This window comes from Haliotis cracherodii, unplaced genomic scaffold (assembly GCF_022045235.1).
Source record: "Haliotis cracherodii isolate W230 unplaced genomic scaffold, xgHalCrac1.p SCAF_15, whole genome shotgun sequence".
NCBI classification, from domain to species: domain Eukaryota; kingdom Metazoa; phylum Mollusca; class Gastropoda; order Lepetellida; family Haliotidae; genus Haliotis; species Haliotis cracherodii.
The window spans coordinates 25813093-25836048 of record NW_027266270.1 but is presented as its reverse complement, the minus strand read 5'-3'; the positions used below and the strand labels follow the sequence as shown (position 1 = coordinate 25836048).

Here is a 22956-nt window from a genome sequence, read left to right as displayed (position 1 = left end):
AACATGATAAATCATTTATTTCTCTTTCACATCACCATGGGCTATGGAACATTCACAATAAAACTAGAACTGTTTTAACACAAAATTCCGGAACAGCTTTCTACAAGACATTGGAGTCTAACAACATTTGTTTTGTTTTTGATCATGATATAACATCAAACTTATACAAACTTCCAGAAACATCCATAACATCAAACTGGCCAAACTGACTCAAAACATGGCCCTCAAATTGGCCAAATGCAGATCTCCGAACACCCTTAGTACACTTTTACAAAAGAAACAGAAGTGGTTTTGCCAAACTGGGTTAGATGAAGCTGCTGGGGATTAATCTGATGTCAAACAATGATCATGTTCATTGTCATATTCACCAGGTTGGGTGCAAGTAAAGGATTACCCTGACAGTGTCTCAGTACCAGAGGTCACTAATAGCGATGTGTAGACCTATGTAGAAACTTGGCACCAGACCGAGGAGTCCCTCCTCAAACCTTCCATGGAGTCCCAAGCCCATTCCACAAAGCAGCCTTAGCGCTATGACAATCGTAAGCCTACGTTAGAGTAATGGAGTTTCAATCACCTTAATGCAAAGATCGCATTGTGGAACAGTGCCCAGGTTATGACAAGAGGTATGAACAAACTGCACGGTAACATTCTACAAACAAGACTCCACTGGAATCACAAATCCAGTGCAGCTCTTACAGCTGATTCACCAGCACCTTGATTTATATCAGTTAGTGATGAGGTGCAAACGACTAGAGTCAATCAGGGACCGGCCATTTTATCTTCTGGGGAAGGGGTCTGGGAATTTTTTTTCTCAAAAAAAAATTTAAAAAATAATGAATTGTTCCATAAAACAAAATGCAAAATAATACTTTGTCCTCAGATTTCACCAACAACAATAAATGTCTATGCTGGAGATGCTGGATGCTCAGAAAAAAAGGTGTTGTGAAAAATCCAAGGCCCCCAAGCAGAATATTAAATGGTGGGTCCCTTAGCTACCACAGAAATACTTGTTGCTGACATTAAATATCACTTGCAGTGACACCTTTTTAATCTGGACATCGTTCTTTGTGGTATCTGGATTAATAACTTCTAGATACAACCAGACATGGTTCCTTGTGATTTCTGGATTAATATTCCCTGGTAAATCACAGTACGTAGTAATGTCCCTCTATTTCATATAGGTAGGTTTCCTGACATCAATCTCCCAGAAGTGGTTAACTGTATCACTGTACATGAATTATGTATCTGTCAAATGCAGTTTCATAATAAGAAGATCTCAAGGCATTATTCAACAATGTTAGTTATTACATTTATTTAATATCTGAATATAATGTTCAAGGTATGTATTTTCTCCTAAGTTTCATTCAAAAAACAAATCAATTGTCAATTTTTGGCAAAACATATGGATACACAGAAATATTACATCAACACTAAAAGTTTTGTCACAACAAGTATTTAAGAAGTGGCAATGATTTGGAGACAAGACTTTGTTCACGATGGATGTGCCTATTTTCATGCTTGAATCAATGAATGACAAACCTCTTCAACCAGAAGATCCGAAGGTTTTGACAATAGCTACGCTGTAAGATCTGCACAAGTGTTGACATTTGTTCAGTCGTAGTTATAAATCTATTATTTCTAACAAACACATATTTAAAATATATTAAAAAACATAGTTTTTCAATAAATGACACAATTTTCTAAATCATAAATGCATAAAATTTGTTTTAATTTTTCCCCACCTTGTTTCATTTTTCCAAATAAGGTGGTTTATTGACAAACATCATAATGTCAGAGATCATATTGGCATATGGTCTCTGATTAGGAGAACATTAATAGTCTCTTTGGAATGATACAGTAAGTTGAAATAAATATTTGATTAAATTGCTTCACATGTTAATGTTAACCTTATGCATTGCAAAGCCAAATACTGAATGCTGAACAAAGAGCCTATCACTTCGCAACCAACATACAACAATTCAAACAAAAGCACACATGAGTGATTTCAGTTCTTGCCGGTAATGAGTATAATATTCAAACTGAAACTGAAACTGACACCAAGCTAAACTACATGTTCCCAAGATTAGCACCAGGCTATCATCACAAATACATGTGTGCCTCCTCTCACAAAAAAAATCTTTTTAAACAAAAATAACAAATCAATCTATAAAAACTCTCAATTAGTTTTACAGTGTATACTTATCTCCTGGCAATCAAACCATTTAACAGAATGTCTGCACACACACGTTTCCTGATTTGATATGACTCAATTGATTAAAACTCTCTGAATATATATGCATCATTGTGATAAGGTTTCCCCAAAGTAGCCAAACACAATATGATGGCTTGTTCTTCATGTCAGGATAGGTGATTTGCATTCAAGCCAAACCAGAGTTGACCCCTGAATGCAACACAAGGACTTTCCTGGACCTGGTCCTTGTCATCCCAGTACTAGTCAAATCAATTTTGAATTAACCAATCAAATCATAATGAACTCCTAGCTTACTGTTTTCATTGGTTAATGCACTGAAGCATATGGCATTTCAGTCTTATTCCAAAGAATACAATGACTAAGGAACTTAAGATATAAGCAGGCAGTGCTGTAGCAGTGTATATAATTGGCATGCTTATATGATTTGAGTGAGAGAGGGTCTAACACAGATTACAGCAGTATTTTTCAGCCATTTCCCCGAGATGACTCGTCAGCTCTACAGGTTGTACCCATGTGGGACGTGAACATGGGTCTTCTATGTGTCAAGCAATTGCACGTCCTACTGAGCTACTTCAATGCCCCTTGTAAGTCTCTGCTGTGATGATATATCAGGTAGTAACGGGCCTACATCAGTTCTTGTATGTCAAAGCATGCAGCGATACACATTCAAAATATTACACTGAAATACTTTGCAAAAATATCACAATATACAGATATATCCTGGAAATAAAAGAAAATATGTACAAATTAAATATGATAACAAACCGGTAAAACTGACTTACAAAACAAAAACTTTTAGCATTTGATAAACAGCGCCGAGCACAGCAACATGTCAAAATGTTTTTTTACATACTGACACGTTGGTTAAGATGTTCATTTCACATTCATACATTAATACAACTTTCAATGTCTCACAACGTGAGGTATACAGCCAGAGGTATCTATAATTAATATACAAAGGCACACATCAATAATCATTATCTGCTACAGCAATTCATCCAGCCCAAGTAAGGGAGTTTAAATGGTGATTTTATCCTTCTGAAATATATGAATCGGTACTTTGTTTATATTTACTCTGAGAAACAACTTCACTCTTTCCTTGAATCATTTTTCAATGTACTGATATGTGAATATTACTTGGTAACTATCACTATCAATACAGAAATTTCCAATCAATGACAACCCTCCTACCGGTAATTGAAAATATGTAGCTGATGACATACAAAGAAAGCCTGGCAGTTCTCACAATAAGCACTCAAGAAATAACAAAAAACATCCAGTTAGATATCTATGCACAGTTCTCCCAGATCTTGGATTGGGCAACAAACAGCTAATTACTGCTGTCACTGTTCTGTCTGGAGGAGAGGGTGATTTCTCTTGAATTCATCTTCACAACTGTCAATGAAATAACATAAAGAGTACTTTTCGCAGGAAGATACTGAAGGAAGGAAGTTCTGTCTCTGTGCGGAAGCTTGTTTTTACGCCTCATAAAGTAATATTCCAGCAATATCACAGCTAGGGGACATCAAGCATGGGCCCACATGTACCCATGAAGGGTTGGGAGATACAAACCAGCCTGACTAGCCAACACCTTAACCACTAGGTTACCTGACTGTCTCATTAAAAGTCAACCCAAAGAAAGGAAAAATGAAGGGAGATAACTCCGACGAAGACGTAATGTTCTTGTTTAAACTAACAGTGATTGAGGATGATTTTACACAGCTTTAGCAACAGTGTAATCACATGGTGGCAGGGCTGAAACCTAACACAGACAAGTACTGGACAGATGTGTCAGCAGTGAGTGAATGAGTTATTCATATTACACATTCAATCTTAAGATTTTCAATTTTTGAAATCAAATGGAACTTTGTTTTAACTGCAATTTAATTGTCTGAGATTCAGAAGTTAACCAAAACAATTTCCATAAAAACATTAATTTTCAACATTCCACTTTGATAACATAAAACTGTGAAACTGTATCATTAAAGATAGTGTGGATTTCTAGATGTGAGTTTGAAAAGAATATAAAAAAAACAACCTCATATATGACATTTACAACAGTGCCAGATTACAAAAAGAATAATAAAAATAAACATCATACAAAAGTACTTTGATTTTTTTTCTATCAGAAGAAGAAATATCTGACAACTAAACAATAGTAAGTATGGCTCCTCCACCTTGAGTAAAATAAATAACATAAACAACATCACATCACTTTTATCAGTTTATAGCATTGTCCTTGTCATCTTTGACCTTTGGTGCATTCCAAATTCCACAGGAATAACATTCACCTTTAGGATTAGACTTGACCTTGAACTGGTTGAGCCTGGAAAAAGAAAAGACTGGTGAAAACAATTGGAAAAATATGAGTAGACAAATTTGCATTTTTAAGGGTATGAAAAATTCCATCGTAATTGTTAAATCAATGTTTGAAAAATGTTATCAGATTATACCTGCTGTTGCTGTTGCTGTTGCTGTTGCTGTCCTTGAATAGGTTGCTGCTGATTCTGTATGGGTTGCTTGGCTTGTTGATCCTGAACAGGTGGCTGGGCTTGAACTGGTTGCTGGTTCTGAACAGGAACTTGCTGTTGTTGCACAGGAACCTGTCCTTGCTGCTGCTGATTCTGAACTGGAACCTGACCTTGAACTTGCTGTTGTTGATGCTGAACTGGAACCTGACCTTGAACTTGCTGTTGTTGACCCTGATTTGGTACTTGACCTTGCTGTTGTTGAGCCTGTTGCTGGTTCAACTGCTGGCCCATTTGAGGCTGCTGAAGCATTTGCTGTTGTTGCTGAAGATGCAGCTGTTGCTGTTGTTGCTGTTGATGGTGTTGTTGCATCTGGGCATGTTGTTCTGCAAGTTGTTGTTGGACAACCTGCTGCTGGGCAAACTGTTGCTGTTGATGTTGAAGAATTTGTTGTTGCTGTGCAAATTGTTGTTGTTGCTGTTGGAAGTCATGAGCTTGAGGCTGACCTTGATACTGAAGATTCTGACCTTGCTGTGGCATGTGACCAGGAGGAACTTGACCCTGGTTCATCTGCATCACACTTGGGTCAAAGAGTTCAGGGGGTTGCTGAAAATTGCATTATATGATCCATATAAGAAAACATTTTCAAACAGAAATCTATTTGTGTCAATACAAGATACAACCAAACACTGGGAAAGAAGAAGAGGTTGCATGTCTTATTAGGCATCTCAAACATGGAAAAAGTCGTTTCGAATAACAAGTCTCTGTAGCTCTCATGAATGTATGGATATTTTCAACAGCGCAAATAAAATTCTAAATCATGTGAAATTAAAATCATAAAGGTCTTTTAAAGAATCAAATTTAACAATGAACAACCACACAATTCCTATTTATTCAGTTTTCCTATCATAGTATGTTATTATTTATGTGGGCGCTGAGAAGACAAGTACAGTCAAGTCCCATTAATCCGACATGGTTGGTTGCATATGATTATGTCGGATTAACAAGTATGTCAGAGAAACAAAATTAAGTAGAATCGAAGATGGGACAACTACACGATAGATAACGATACAAACACGTAATAAAAAAATATAATGTTACTTTATTAGCGGAATATGTTTCCTAATCATGCAACCTCTAAAGCTCAACACAAAACAACTGTTACGGACTGTATGACTTATTCAAAATACTTTAAAAAGCATAGTCTGGAATGGAAGCAGCAAGTTTGAAACTGGTACCGCAAAGCTTAAGAAAGCTGTTTTCTAAGTGGCTTACATTGACTTCCTGTTAGTCATTCCATTGGTCAGTCATAGTTTGCGAAAGGTTGTTCTGACGTGACCTGTAATGGGATGTCCTTGGCGATAGCAAGATCTGATTTTAATGAGATTGAGGTGATCTAAGCATGTGATTAATCCTGTTTTCTTATTTAAAGCATCAATTATTGTTTATTCTTAAGCAAGTTTATCTCTGCACCCGTTGTCATATACAACTACCAGCCGACTTGTCTCGCATCAGAACATGGGCTGTGCACTCGCAGGCAGATGACCATGTAGTATGCTGATCAATGTGTTGGATTAACAAGAATGAGTGATTTCGGTAATTCGTTGCAAATTAGGTGTGTCAAAGTAAGAGTGCATGACTGTCGGATTAACAGGTCTAAATAGCACTGATTTAATCGGTTCCCATTAGGGCTGGGACGGGTAACTCGGGTACCCAGGTCGGGTGGGTACTGAGTAGGACCCGGGTACCCACAGGACTACCCGCACCCGTGGTTAGTCACGGGATATATTGTTTATTGACAAAAAATATCTAAAACTCTATGGTTACACTGCGAGTCACTATTGTTCGCATTTCTTTCTGACTATGCACCCATTCCTTCTGACCTTTATAGGTTTGAATAAAGATAAAATTTAGTCAGTGTATGCATGACCAGATCGTTTTATACGTGTATCTAAATACATTTTACCAGGACTATGGTCAAACTATTCCCAATCGGACTTAATACACCTAAGTCTTGAGACATATAGCGGGTATCCGGGTAGGGTCGGGCAATAGCGTGGTGGGTACCCGGGTAGTAAATTTGTACTCTTCCCAGCCCTAGTTCCTATCATTAGTGTCGGATAAAGCCGATTGTCGGATTAACGAGTGTCAGATTACCGAGACTTGACTGTAGATGTCTCTGAAGCAAAGTTATTAGAGAATGTCACATGAACCTCCAGTACTCATGGTACTGGTGAACTAAAATGTGAACAGACAATGGACCTACATTAACTAATCCAGGCTGAGCATGATGTTCCTCCACAAACTTCTGATATTCATCATCAGTGAATAGTTGGTCCTCATCAACAGTCTGCAATACCAACAAATAGATGAGGATCTTTAAACAGAGGATCCACATGGATACAGTCACCAAAGCAGCAGAAATTTATTGATCTCTTCTAGATATCCCTCAATATCTCTGCAGGGCTGTCTCATTCATTCACATGCTGTGATGCTAACTAAACAATCCATCTATCATGTTTACTAATTATGAGTGAAATGATATACTTCTGGCATCGTCCTAAACTTTTAGTAACTGAATGAGAATGTATTGCCAAATGTGTCTATCTTCCATCCATCAGTCACTTTCATCATCATCAATCATCTATCTTCATCCATGATCATCATCCATCCTTCAATCAACAACTACCTTCTACCACCCATAACACCTATCCATCATCACTCCCTTCCATCATCCATCACAGCCCATCCCTCATCCACAATCCATCAACTACCTTCCATCATCCATCACAACCCATCCCTCATCCACAATCAATCAACTACCTTCCATCATCCATCACAACCCATCCCTCATCCACAATCCATCATCAACTCCCTTCTATCATCCATCACAACCCACCCCTCATCCACAATCCATCAACTACCTTCCATCATCCATCACAACCCATCCCTCATCCACAATCCATCAACTACCTTCCATCATCCATCACAACCCATCCCTCATCCACAATCCATCAACTCCCTTCTATCATCCATCACAACCCATCAACTACCTTCCATCATCCATCACAATCCATCATCAACTAACTTCTACCATCAGTCACAACCCATCCTTCAATCACTATCAACCACCTTCTATCCATCAATCAACTTCCATCAATTGCTTTTTCTCATCATCACCTATACTTCCACCAACCACCTTCCATCAACCATATTCCATCCAGCCAATATCTCCATCCTTCCTCACCTTCCATCCTTCATCCTTCTTGAACTCCTTGTTATCTCCATGAGGTCCGGTGTATTGCAGGAACTCGTCCTGGGAGATACGAGCATCCTTGTCCTTGTCAATCTCATTGAAGATATGCTCTCTCATTCTGTTCATCTCCTCAAACCTCTCCATAGGGTCCGTCCCGGGAGTGTTGCCATTGTACACCTTATCCAGCTGAAACAAGGGCACAGCTACAAGTCAGTGCAGGTCAAGTGAGTGAGTGAGTGAGTGAGTGAGTGAGTGAGAGTATGGTTTTAAGCCATTGACGTTTGAACTAAATATTGTTCACTACCACTCATTCTCTGAAAACAAATTTAACTTGCATCCAGCCTAACAGGACTTGGTGCCCCTCACTATTGATGCATGATGACAGACTCACATCAGCCAGGTTATACCAATGAGTCAGGCAAGATGGATGGAACACACAAAGAGAATGACTTGATTATCTCCCTTTGACTACTCAAGAGACATCATCCAGACCTTGGCACAAGTCCTATGAAACATTTGCACCCAATTCTCACCTCACTCTGCAGCACAGCCTCAACTTCTTCAATACCCCAGAAACCATCACCTTCAATATCTGCAAGGAAGGGAGGTAACCGTGAACACAACAATACATGAAGGAATATAATTGTGAAACAATTCAGTACTGTTTTAGCTAACGTACAGCAGTAGACATGTGTGGATTCATGTCTGGGGTTGCTGATGATAGTATAAGCATCTATGCCATCAGGGTCCTTGAAGGACTTCACAGTCACCAAGATAATTATGCAAAAATCCCATGGCCATCTGGTCATGGGCTGGCTACTGTGGCTAATATTCTCCTGGACATACCATGTAGCTTGAAGAAAGTTTTAGGATTAAATAGCTGGTCTTCTAGATGGTCCTTCTTCTCCCAGACTTCTTCAAACTGATCCTTGCTCCCCTGTAAACACAAATGATGGTCATACAGCTTCATAGAGACACTTACAGCTCTTGATAAGAAAAGCTAAAACTGATAAACACTATCCACACTGTTGAAACCCAAGCACAAGTATGATGCTCACAGACAAAGGGTAATAATCAGGGTGAATATACAAAAACAGTGGATCCTGGCACAATTAAGGGATGCAACTCTGCACAGCAAATCAACAGCTTTAACCAAATGAGCCACCCTTTGTTTGAACATTGGATATTCAGGAACATGTTCTGTTCACATAAACTTGCCCTCGGCATAAAGCAACATTTCCAGACATTGTCATCACAAATGTCATGCATCAAACACATTATTGTTGAGTCTCATACACAATACTTTTAAATTGTAACTAAGTAGTTTTTTCTTCAAAACGTGAGGATAAAAATACATTCAGGTTGAAAAAAATAAAAATAAAATGGCTCATGAAACTTATTCATGGGAATAGTGGACATTCACCTGATAATCATTACATTTTAGGATTGGCACCATGTATGGAACATACTCTTGAGAATGATTGACTGAACCTTGTTTTATGCCTTGAATAGCATTGAAACCTGCAAAACAATGGTTGACAGTGTGAGCAACACTCCACTACAGTGGCATATGACACACAATCAGCCAGGTAATAACTCCAATGTCACATACAGGGGTACTGGGGACCTGTTCTACCGCAGAATCAACACCTCCTCTTGCACACACAAATGAATGGCTTAATACCATGCGTATGGTAACGTATGGAAACATACAACTGACAACACAGTCCTGGACTCTTCCCCACGACTTACTGGATGGTGCATTTTCGGATGCTCAGCATGTTTTTTCTTGATGTCCTCCAAACGTGCTTCCTCATTCTTCCTCTCTTCCTCTGACAAGTGATTTAATTTGTCCCTCTTCTCATATTCCTTCTCCATTTCATATTCTTTGAATTCTTCCTTCCTCTGTTCATCCAGCTGCTCAAGGTCAGTTGTAGTCTGTAGGGAGGAATATGATTGTTATCACAAAGATGAGGATTGTTACATACAAGAGGGTACACAATGCATCAACAGAGAAACTCGTTCTGTGACATGAGTGATCCAAAGGGAAATATTGCAATGACCAGCTCCCAGACAGAGGTATGAACTTTGAGAGAAAGCTCCATTTATCAATGGTTCAGGTGAGCTAACATTGAGATATCAAACAGATTACACACAGCGTATACAGCAACAATTGATAATTATTGTTTCATCTAAATTGCTCATAAATGTAATGATGGTAGTGAAAGAAATATTATTTTTAATATTTTATTTTATTTCAAGCAAAGAGCTCCAGAAATCTGTGTTCATTAACTGTAGATGAACGTGATTCTCACGAAGCATGAATGTTTGGTAGGACTGTGTATTTCATCAAGTAAAGAAAGGAACACACATAGCAATTTTCTTTGTAGGTATATGGGGACAAACTGATGTGAGTGAGTGAGTGAGTGAGTGAGTGAGTGAGTGAGTGAGTGAGTGAGTGAGTATGGTTTTAAGCCGCTTTTAGCATTATTCCAGCAATATCACGGCGGGGGACACCAGAAATAGGCTTCACCCATTGTACCAAAGTAGGGAATCGAACCCTTTAATGCTTTAACCACTAGGCTACCCCACTGCCCCAAAACTGATGTGAGGCAGGGTGCTTGGTATAGTGGTGGGCAGGGAATCTAAAGATTAATTTATAATGGCCTAAGATAAATGTTTGAACCTGTGCTCACAACATTAAGAAACTGCTCAGAAGTATAATTTCAAAAATGGTTGCCATCCTGGCTCTAAAAGTGATCAACAAACCTGAATTGAGTCACTTTGACAATACCATATGGCATTTAAAGATCATTCACAAAATGGCTGTTCACTTGTTTCAGCAGATCTTTAAAAGGTGTCAAAGATGTCCAAACAATGTCAAAGCTTACAAAGATGTGAGCCAATCAATTCTGCATCTGAACATGTGAAATGAAACTGTGTGAAACCTATTAACCATATTGCCAATCTGCCATTTCTATAGTAACCACACACTAGATGTCGTCAAAATGTCAAGGCGAGGGAAGGGATCTTGTTGTCATGGTGAAGAACTATGTACCTGTTTAATGAGTGTTTCCAGATCCTTCATTTCAAATGAGTGAGGATTCTTTACATCAAGATGGACTGGTACCTCGATACCTCCAACACCTGCCAAACAAACACACCAAACCAACTGATTAACATAAGCAATCACAACATAATCCCTCATTTATGAAATGCATGTATGTTTACAATTCTAACAAAGTTGACAGGTTATATTCTATTACTGAAGTAGAAACTGGATTCATTAGGACTATAGGAGATTCCTACAGTGGAGTCAGTACCACCAAGCAGTTACCTGGAAACACCAAAAAAATCAACATGTTCCAGAAAAAAGGGTTATTATCATGATGTTGTTTCTTTGTTGTTGAATTCCGCACTCAGCATTATTCTAGCTAGATGACTGAGGTTTTTGAAACAATCAAGTCTGGACAAGTCAATGCAGTCATTGACATCATGAGCATTAATCTACACAATTGAGATAAAATTCACCAAGTCCGCAAGTCTGACCACTCAATCCCATAAATACGACAAGCATGGGTTGCTGAAGTCGTATTACTAGCTGAACCGATCTTTCATATTTACAGTGAGTCATGCTAACACTGTTTTGAGCAATATTTCAGTTATATCAAAAGCCCAAAGTGAAGCAAAATAAAATCATTTTCCACATTCAACAGCCTCTGTCAAAAATGTTTGAGCCTACTAGTCCCAACTTTTCAAACTTCAACAATTTTAATAGCTTTTACTGTTGCAGGATGGGCAATGATGACTTTAAACAAAGAAGTGTAACTAGATTTAGGCTTTGGACCAATGGCATAAGTTGTAGACTCCATTGCTTGAACCCATCCATCTAACTACCATCATGTATGGTGGTCTGTCCATAACCCTCATAACGCTATGGACACTGACCTTTGACTTGTATAGATTTTAGATGTTGGAAGGAAATAAACTACTTTTGACAACAAAAAATTGGGTACGACTTTGTTTGTCCTACAATTAGGTGAAATAAAAATACAAGATTTTATCTCCACTCTTAATAGAAATGGGGAATAATATATATATATAATCTTTAATCTAACAAGAAAAACAATTAATTACCCTCAGTGTCTTTCAAGGTTTTTCATTTTCTTCCACCATGTAATTTAATTTAGGCCAATTTTTTTGTAAATCAACGAATATATAATAAAAGGTTACAAGGGTTCCCAAGGGCTACTTCAGAAACTAAAAGGGGAACAAGAACTAACCACAATACAACAGTATCATGTTGTCATTTCATCTCTGGCGTGGTGCCATGTAACAACAGATTGTAAATTATGACACAAAATAGAAAATCTACCACAGACAAACATGATCAGAGTCCAACAAATATACTCCTAGCTGATAGTTAGAATGGCACTTTGTTGATAACAGTGATGCTCCAAGACCAATGATACAAATTTCAGCTCTTTTTGTAAATTCCTTTTTTACCCATGTTTTGTTGGGAGAATATATAAACCAGTCTGTATCCATATTATCCAATCCGTATCTTCACTGGTATAAAACACAGGGGAGGATATCAAAGCTCTCTAATCATGCTGATGCCATGCAATTTTTTGGCTGATTGTCATGATCATAATCTTACACAAAAACAACCAACTCATCAAGGTCATAAGAATTGTTATGGAATAGGTTAGTTAGGGCATACAGGATTTAGGGATGTGTTTCATCTACTCGGGTTAATGATACAGTGTTATATACAAAAACTCCAATTCAGCTAGTGCCCTACAATCTTCAAGAAAACTATCTTGAAAACTAAAATGAGTCAATATATCATATTAAATCCCTGGATATACCAGGAACACACACTATATAGTAAGGGAGATAAGAAATTGACATATCATAGATTTGTAAATACGGTAAAAGGATAATTGTTAAAAATTCTGGAACTCCCTCTGATATGCAGTCTGCAAATTTAGCTACTACTCCAGAGCTCGATTCTAGTACAATTCTGTTAGGTCTAGAAAGCACAGCTTGTAATAGTCTAAAAGTAACATCAAAATCAACATCATATGATGCTTATAGCCAAGTTCAGGCTAGTGGACTCAAATCTCGTTGGCACAGACTGAAGCACGAGTTGTTGTGCCTCTTATTAGCCAGCCTTTTCAAGGATGGGGAAACATCAATACTGTCTTGGCCGACATGTGAGTTTTGTTATGAGGACATGGGCAGAGCACCACACTGCAAATTAACACTATCATCATGATCATCATATTGTCTCACAGAGGCATGGCAGATTCAAATTCCAATGTAATGTTAAGCTTGGTAGTTGTGTCAGTCCTTTAACTATACATTGGAACCTCTCTAGATCTTATAATCACTTTATTTAGGTAGAAATATATTTCAAAAAGTTCTCATGATCTGTGATAAATATATTACTAAAAAGAAGTTAAAGAACAAACCAATATTTCATATGATTATATTTTTTCTATCATTCTATCATGGCTAGATTAACTATCGTCATACGAAACAAAATGGGTGTTAACTTCTTACTTGTATATCTGTTACAGGTTGTTTAGAATTCTTAGCAGTCATTTACCTTTTACCTGTCATGAAATTAGTCACCTTGTGTCAACATGTTGTCAAAACCTCCTTAAACATGATTACTGAATTGTCATGATTATTATGAATATTATCATTGTTAATTTCAAGTCACTGCTCAAAACTCACATCATGGCTAAATGTTTAGAAAAAGAATATACTTCCACATTGGCTTACAAAAAATACCGTACTTGATTACTCCCAAGTTGAAGTACAGCAACAGACAGTTATACAATGTTCCCTCCAAAAATATTCTTTTTAACTTTACTATGTTTACAAAAAAGTTCATCAATACAATCATCTGTCATTAAATATTCAAATGAAAATGTTCTGAATAGCTACTTTTGAATAATTTGCTCAAGAATACATTTTGCAGATATACACTAAAACATTTACGTGAAAGAATTAATATTTGCAAGCCTTTCAATTCCAATATATGTAAAAAACATTATCATTTTCTTTACAAAGATGAAAGTATTGACTGTGTGATGCTTATTGCAATATTGAGATACAATACTTATCACTATGACATTACAAGATCACTTCACAGTTTATCTGAAAATTAAATCCATTTAATTACCTAATGATGATTACCAAAGTTGATGATATGCAGTCACAACAGGAGTGAACTATCCAGCCTCCATACAATGTTCTTAAACACAGGTGTAATATGTGTGCTGTTAAAGGTGAAAAAGTGTTGCTTAAAGAGTGTTTGGTGCAAAAATGAACGGATAGGCTAAATGCAATGTGAACATTGTTATGTAAACATACAATATTTTTGAAAAATACTTCTAAACAAATTTTAAAATTTCACAATTCTTAGCGACCAAATACATGGAATCTGGTCCCTATTCATAGTCGTTTCTAACCTCTATTCAACTATAGAACACCATGTACATGCTGTACCATAGGCTCCATAATGATCTTTGAAACAGTGAGAATGGTCATTTCTATATCTGGTTATGTCAGGATGCACTTTAACCATACCATTTTCATTTCTACCCAGCCCCCTGTAATGCTCCAGCCATAAACTAAGCAAGTCTAGAATTTCCACATCTGAATCTCCCATCTCACTGGGGCTCCTATTAAATTTAAATGGAGTTGAACTTGTTTGTTTCCATCCATATTATATATGTTCAGAAACTAAGTGTTAGTCTAAGACTAAGACTCACTCTACACATACCCTACAAACATCCTAACCTGTGTTCTGCTGCTAATTAGATTATTTTTTATTAGAGGGCATTTTAAAAGTTTCTTTTTCACAAAACCAAAATTGGTTCATTCATGTATAGCTTAAAAATTAATCCCATCCAGATAGAAATTATGATTATTTCAGATGTCTTGGTCAAATTGCTTGTCGACTTGGAAGCAATAACAAATAAGGAAGGATATTCTCACCATGCTCACTTCTCTCATATATATTCAATTCAACTGAATAGTCAGGATACAATAGAAGCATTATCATTAGACATTTGAAGGATAGTGTTGACGTTATATAGTTTAGTGAAACATAAGTTTCTCAGAAATGTCAAAACCATGTGACAGAGGATGTTTATACAGCCAACCCTACATGAATAATCTAACCACTGAAACTGAATAGGTAGATCTTAACCATGTTAACCATGTTAACCATGGAATGTATGATCAAACAAAAACCTACAGGAACATAATTCTCAACTACATTCATTTTCAAGGTGTAACATATGTACAGTTCCTACATGAATACCATTATTCCAAAGCATTTGTAAGATATTTCATTAAATTATCATTTTTGTAAAAATACACATGTTAAAATTCACTGTATAAAATTCTGTCACAAAGTTTAAACAGGGATATGACAACTCACTTTGACACCCATGTCTCCAAATGCAACTACTGGTCTGTACCCATAAACAACAAAAACTATCCCCAAACTCAACATACAAACTAAATAAACTAATGTCTTGAGTTGTCACATCCCTAACTCAACTGAAAGGTGTTCTAGGGAGCAAGGCAGCATACGTTGTGAGCAGGCGACAACTACAGCAGCAGACGGCATTGAGGGAGCAGACGTCAGTGCGGAAAACTGCTCTTTGTCAACAATAATGGCCTACCTCCATGATAGGCTATGTAATGAAGGACTTTCGTACCCTGCATCGACCTCATCTGTAAACGGCGGAGCTCCTGGAGGCGATAGATTTCACGACGCTTAATCTCATCTAGTTTGGAGCGGACTTGATGTCCAACAAGCTCTATGTGTTTTGCCACACTCCCATCCTAGAAGAGACATAGACACATGTACTGCTTGTTTCGAAACATTTATCAGTTATACATGTAATATTCAGATTCTATGAACTTGATAGGTCACCGAATAACTAAAAATCGGTTTACTTACCTTTATGTCAGATACATTAGACTCTTCCAATTTCTTCCTGAACTCTGGATCTTCCTCCAGTGCCATGACAACTTCACGGAGATAGCGGTCATAAGGTAAATTCGTGCCCTGGAATAAATTGGTCATAAACATCTTAATACTAATGAAACTTGATTTTCAAAGCATTTGATGAAAGAATGAATAATATTGCAATCAACATGCTCCAGTCATTATTCTGTTTTCAATATGTAGACACTAACAATTTTAGTAAAATCAAAATATTTTTTTACATTTGTATACTTATCCTGCATTACTTTATCTGATAAAGATGCATTAAGTAATGCAGGATAAGCTAAAATATCTATACACAGCTACAACACCATCAGCATGACTTGGGAAGCCCCTAATTGAGTGGGTCCTTGATAACGTCGAAACCTGAGGTGTCAACAATTTAAATGAAATGATATGCGAAAACAACCTGTAACAAAGCTACTGGAATAGTGTTTGACTAAATAAGTTTTTGTTGTCGTTATTCAGTCTTTTATTGCATGATGGATAGTTTTATCAATGAGATTAACCAATCCAATAACTTGGTTTTGTGATCTGATGACTTCGCAACTGAGGTCACCAACCTGATCAAAGGCTTGCTTAATACAATTGTATTCCTAACATATGATATTTATGATAAGAAAACACACACAGCAATTGATCTCTATTGCCTGAAGGATCTTCTAAGAGAATGGACAGAATATAAAATACAGGTCATGTACCACGAAATATAACTGGTCCCCTTGTAGATTACTCAGGCAACTGGTAAGTGTTAGCAGCTGACCACTCTGCAGCTGTGTATCAGAGATCTCTTGACCAGTGTTAATTCTAGACTTGCTAAATTGACACCAACAATACAGGCCATTGAAAGTGAGTGAGTGAGAAGAGTTGAACAGCACTTTTAGCAATATGCCAGAAATAACAATATTCAAATAATATTCCAAAAATGTCAGCAACATGCCAGCAATATTACAGCACTATTTCATCAATAACACAGTATGTGGACCCCAGGAATTGTCTTCACACAAAGTACCCCTGTGATCTTCAACATGATAAGTGAGTGCTTTACCCATAAGGCTACCCTCGTCCATGATCTTTTCCAACATTAACCCACACCAATAAATAGTTGTTTTATCTTATTCATTAAGCTTACATGCAACATATTTCTCTGTGTTAATGTCAGACTAAGCCACACCAGTCCATCAATATACTTAATGAACTCAAAAACTGAATGAGAAAGAAGCAATGGGCAGCATAACATTATGGATATCTTGGTTCTATATTTTTTTATGATGCTGATGAGGTCAATCATAGGAAATAGCCCACTCCCCAAAACTGATAAATGAATCTGATAGGCCCCATTGGCCTATACCTGCGACACTTTGGTAACATGATTAACCTTGTTAAGAATTTGGTGCTGGTTTGGCCAAACTTAGCAGGCTACACATTCCATTTTGTCTGCTACTCCAGTTCCATTTGGAAAGGCTACCAATAAACATGATAATTCAATCACAACTCACAACTAATCAATTCACAAACAACAGGTAAACATACAGTTACATGGTATAGTTATCACACAAAAGAGTGCTGAAAAGTAGGAGTTGTTTTCCCAGCAAAAAAATGGAAGTGAGGTGAGCACTGTGAAGTGACATGAAATGGGGTTTAACATCGCATTCAAGATTTCACTTATATAGCAATGTGCATGTATGTGTATGTGTGTGTGTGTGTGTGTGTGTGTGTGTGTTTGGCTGCATGTACTAGTCTGGTCTAATGCCAGGGTTTATAGTGCTAGCATATTGAAATAACATGCCACAGTTTAACATGGACCAGTCCTTATTTACACCCCTCAATGGCGAGTGCCAGACAGGATAACAACAAGTACTATCATTTAATGTCTTTTGGTATGACGCGGCCGGGGATCGAGCCACCTCCAGGACAGATGCTCTATCCACTGGACCAAAGAGCCGTTCATATAATTGACTATTAATGAACGAAGTGTTAGAAACATAAGTACCATATACAGTTAGTGGTAAGAGAGATGACACACAAAAATAGACTACATTAACATCTTAAAATTAAAAATTATAACATGTTCATGAGTAAAAAGATATTAACTCATTATGTACATCAAAATCCTAAAAGTTCTATCAAATGAAAGAAACACCAGCAACCATGGGAACAAACTGAAGGAAATAAATCAAATCAAATAATGTAAAATAATGTAGAGGCTTTCAATCTCCTTGCTCCCAAACTATCTAACTCTAAAACAGGTTACAATAGTACTTCCCACTAACCAGCACACTGTAGCAAATGTCTCTGACATCCTACCTATCTCCACAACAGCTGCAGGCGACATGGAGCTTTCATACTCTGTGTAAGCATTTGTAAGAAGAAACTTTATTAGTGCTATAGATGTGGTCAGCTTGTGAAGAATTGACTAAAACGCCAACCCTATGTATCAATATATATTGGGATATTTGACACTCAATGTGCGATACATGTGTACTTCTTATTGGTTTACCATGTGGCCCTGTCAAAAGAGGCGGTTGGCATCAACCATGCTGCATTTAACCAGAAGAATTGGTTAGTTAGTTTCATTCTTATAGTATAATGTAATAAGATTTGGCAATAAGGTGGTGCTAACATGGTTTCAGTGAGTCTCCAATGGATGGTGATTCTTTCTCCCAGACTCACAAAATCTGGGACTCATTGCATAAATATACAATTGTAATTGGAAGAGCAGCATCACACATGTGGCTATATCTGTAACAAGTAAAATGTATACCATATTTGCTCATGGAAGAACAGGGTTTTTTAAGTTTAGATCCTGGGAAGCTGTTCCCTCATAGAACTGTAGGGGATACCATCTGATAATCAAATCTGAGTCTTCAGTGTGACTCTGACAAAAGATCACTTTAACCACTGGACTACCTCAGTCAACACCAGGTTCAAGGACTGTTTTAAGATACAAAGTTAAAAGTTAATGAATATGTGACTTTTATTAGTAGCCCACAACAATATCATGCTTCACATCAACTGCTTCTTCTATACAGAACAAGATTTTGTGGATCAGATAATCTAAAAATATAATCAACACTTTTATGTCACTGACCACTTTGTTTTTTGGTTTGTCTGATGTGTATCGCTGCACTCAGCAATGTTCCAGCTATATGTAAGTAATCAAGTCTGGAGCAAACAATCCAGTGATTGACATCATAATTATCGATCTATGCAATTAAGATAAGATGGCATGCATCAACCAAGTCAGTGAGCCTGACCACCCAATCCCATTAGTCACATCTTAGGACAAGCATGGGTTGGTGAAGGCCAATTCTAACCCATATCTTATGGGTCCCTTGACCACTGAATAAATCAAATACAATATCTGTATTGCCCTGAGTACTATTCAGTATTACTTTTCCAAATGTCAGTGAATGATATTCTCTTAGATCTGAAGGGGAGTCATGGTGTCTTTGAGACTTCCTACTACAGTTCATTCTTAATCCACTGACCCATGAAAGTATTATGTTTCTATTATTAAACTTATGACTTTTAATGAAATGACTTTTCCATCTCTTCTGAACACTGCTGCTGAGAAGAAGCAGTCACTTTGCACACATTCAGTTTAGAAGAAGCAGCACTTGCAGCTGAAGGGTTTCATTGACAATGTTAAAGGAAAACATTTTTAACAACATTAAAGAATCCAGTCTTGAAAAATCAGCACATCTTCCATTCTCAGAGTGCTAATGTCCACACATCACTTCAGTCACACCACTGGAGCCTATAGGCATATATATGGTAATCAATCTGCATCACGCCCAAGGCATCTGCTACATATCAGGAACTTATCACAGAGTATCATCTTCATTTGAAACTGGTTTTCACACGTACTAACCAATTTTGATATGATAAGCATTGTTTCACAGGACACAACATACTGTGTCCCATATGCATAACAATTCAGAATGGATGCAAATAGTATCCACTGCAAGTCACATTGGATTTAATTCAAACAAGAAAATCCCTTTCGGAAAGAAGTAAATGACATCTTACATAGTTTTATACCTGAGACCCAAAAAAATCATTACCAGTCCTCATTACCCACAAATATATAGACCTAGGTAAATCCTTGGATTATGACATACATAAATGGCTATCTGATTTATGGTAGAATGAAACTGACAAATTAGTTTGCACTTACATACAGAACAGCTGACATTATCCATCAAGAAAAATCAATATAATAACGAGCATGCTTACAAAACAGCTGGTGCACAGCAGAAGGACATTAAAGTAAAGGATCCTTGTGTAAAAAAGAAGCAAGGATCATGAAGATGAGGTAATTTGTTAAAAACAGATAATCAACTTATTTTTCTGAATCAGATGACCATGTGTAACGAGCTGTGTAAAGAAACTAGGACAACAGTGTCCTAATCATCATCTTAATGTTAAATTTAAGATATATGGGGTCCTGAGATTTAAATACTATACCAGAAAACCTCAAATAACAAAGAACCACACCTTAATTCTTAACATGACTGATGATGACACCTAAACAGATCTTCTTAAAAAAAGATGTTTATTATCAAAAGATATTTTGATCTTCAAGCTTAGATGTGCACCATAATATTATCAACTGGATAAAGAAACAAAATTCTTGAAATAAGATTTGATAGGTCCATAATCAATATAATCTCCATACATAGAATCAATTTCTTAAACTATCAAACATGTTGCCAGTGCTACTGTATATTTTTTATGTCCACCTACACTTTCAATTGTAAATTTTGAACCTTCTTATCCTGATAATGCAACTAAATGTAATATTTTCTGCACGTTTTTATCGTTTAGGCGTTTTAAAAATCTGAAGCTTTCTCCTGTATACATCATTTTCATTACGTTCACTTGTCAATGAATATTTACATGTTTAACATCATTAATTCTTACATAAGGCCTTTCAAAAGAAAAAGAAATAATAAATGACAAAGAAGAACTAGAATTAACAGAGCTTACTCTGGTAAATACTGATTTCAACTACAAAACCTGGTTCTTCACATATTAGGTCACTTAAGTGCACATTAATTATGATATGCATGCCCTGCGTACTGATGTCACCAATCTGGGAGTGCAATAACTATTCCCAGCTACTGTTGTTGTTTTTTAAATTGAAATAAACACAAATAACATGAAAATATACAACTATTTATGTCTTTCTTAAAGTGAGTTTGCACTTGATTTCATAACAAAATGAGTTTAAAAACAGGTCTGAAATGTTCTAATTGAATTCCAACACTTAGTAATGGAAAATGATCCCTCATAAAGCCAAATAAACAAGAGGTAAGTCACCCTGACAGAGTACTACTGAAACAAAACTCACCTCCTGTTCAGCATCTGATCCACCTTCTACAGCCTTGTCATGGGGAGGGGGAGGCCCCTTCTTTTGAGCCACAGGTTTACTATCTGTCATGCCAGCCATGAAGATCACAGCAGCAACTATTGCCACAGACCAATGCATGATTTGTTAATTCCTGCAAAAGAGGGGAAAATGTATCAAGCTTCCATCAGTTTCAGTAAATAATAAAAATGAAACTATTAAGGCTGTAAGCTTATCATGCTTATCATTAATGATGATTATCATACTTCTATTCATCTTTATGATCCCATAAAGTTTACAGTAAATTTAGATCAAACTAAAGTTAGATTGTTGATAATTAATGTCATTGTTCAAACTTAAACATAGTAATGAACATGATGAATGAAACCAACAGATATAATCACTTTTGACTGTAATACAGTTATTCAAACTGTATTAAAGTAAAAAAGTGATTATATTCAGATTAATAATCAAAATCATGGGCATTATTAATCATTTTGAATAAAAAGGTAATTACATAACGTTCAGTTTAAGATCAAGAGGAGTATTTTCAACCGTAAGTATAAAATACAACATTTGACCAGATGTTTGGAAATCACTGGACTTGTCAAACCGGACCTAACTTACTTTTCATGAAACTTATTGCTATACATACCTATTTTTCTTAACTGAATGGATAAAATATAAATGATATCGATTAAGGAAGAGAAACTATTAGAAGACCTGAAGTGCTTACCTGTTTCTACCAGATGGTATCTTTTCTAAATAATCGCAAGACGCTCTGTCGGCACAGAAGCACCGGAAGTAGTACGTGGTCTGTACACAGGGCTCGGAGTAAAAGTTACCTCTAATGTGATTGGTTGGATTGATAAGTACACGTAATCGTAATCGTAATAACACTGAACGTTACAATCGCCTCGAGTCACATCTATGACGAAATATAATATTCAACTCAGGCCGCATGTAGATAAAAATAGAGAATCATAATCTTTTGACTATTTATTTCAGGGAAAGCTAGATCAAAAATGATATTGAGTATAATTATTTGCAATTTCGCATCTGCCACAACTTTGCATTTTTATAAGCTAATCATCATCATCATCATCGTCATAATCCACTGAGATATGGGCTATGAAATCTATTAAAACACAATTACTGTCTCTCTAATTGAAAAATGTTTTCTAATGCTGATTCAATTTTGGGGAATGTAATTTAACTAGCTAGACTTGCCTACTTTTTAATCGTCTTGACCTTTGATTGTAAATGCAGATATTCCGCAGTCATGGTGCAAGGCAATATACTCCCTGTGGTAATCAATGCCTTGCCACGCTAGTTATGCTTCCCCGAGCGGAGAAAGTCGAAAGAACTGACCGTGTGTGGCAGGTATGATTGTGTCTTCGTACGACAGTGTGGGTTGTCTCCCATGCTCATGAATATAATTATAGATCTATACGACCTTACATACAAACAAACACACAAGCAAGCACCCAGTTGTAGAGGGAAAGGATCGGTTAATTAACTGCTCAATGGTGAAAACACAGACACAGACAACTCTCTCTCTCTCTCTCTCTCTCTCTCTCTCTCTCTCTCTCTCTCTCTCTCTAGGCGTGAGATCACACTGACATTACG

General features: G+C 36.8%; 1 protein-coding gene across 2 annotated transcripts; it reads right to left on the bottom strand.

Moving 5' to 3' along the window:
• Window positions 1–22161, bottom strand: LOC139462421 (nucleobindin-2-like). Of its 2 annotated transcripts, none has more exons than XM_071244124.1 (12): window positions 22064–22161; window positions 21331–21481; window positions 15927–16034; window positions 15646–15808; window positions 10995–11083; window positions 9689–9874; window positions 8783–8873; window positions 8470–8528; window positions 7928–8122; window positions 6947–7030; window positions 4666–5286; window positions 1–4538 (listed from the first exon to the last, which is right to left on the bottom strand). In XM_071244124.1, exons 2-12 carry the CDS (start codon window positions 21466–21468, stop codon window positions 4512–4514), a joined length of 1761 nt encoding a protein of 586 aa, XP_071100225.1. In that variant the 5' UTR covers window positions 21469–21481; window positions 22064–22161; the 3' UTR covers window positions 1–4511. The 2 variants fall into 2 exon arrangements, with proteins under 2 accessions (XP_071100225.1, XP_071100226.1); XM_071244125.1 differs by having other exon boundaries at window positions 15682–15808.
• Window positions 22162–22956: the final 795 nt, after the last annotated feature.

Excerpts from the sequence above, each read along its gene's own strand:
- LOC139462421 (XM_071244124.1), bottom strand. The coding sequence starts at position 21,468 with ATGCATTGGTCTGTGGCAATAGTTGCTGCTGTGATCTTCATGGCTGGC. Across the intron at positions 11,084-15,645 it reads TTACATAGCCTATCATGGAG|GTGTTGGAGGTATCGAGGTA; the intron begins GTAGGCCATTAT and ends TTTGTTTGGCAG. Across the intron at positions 5,287-6,946 it reads CTCAGCCTGGATTAGTTAAT|CAACCCCCTGAACTCTTTGA; the intron begins GTAGGTCCATTG and ends TGCAATTTTCAG.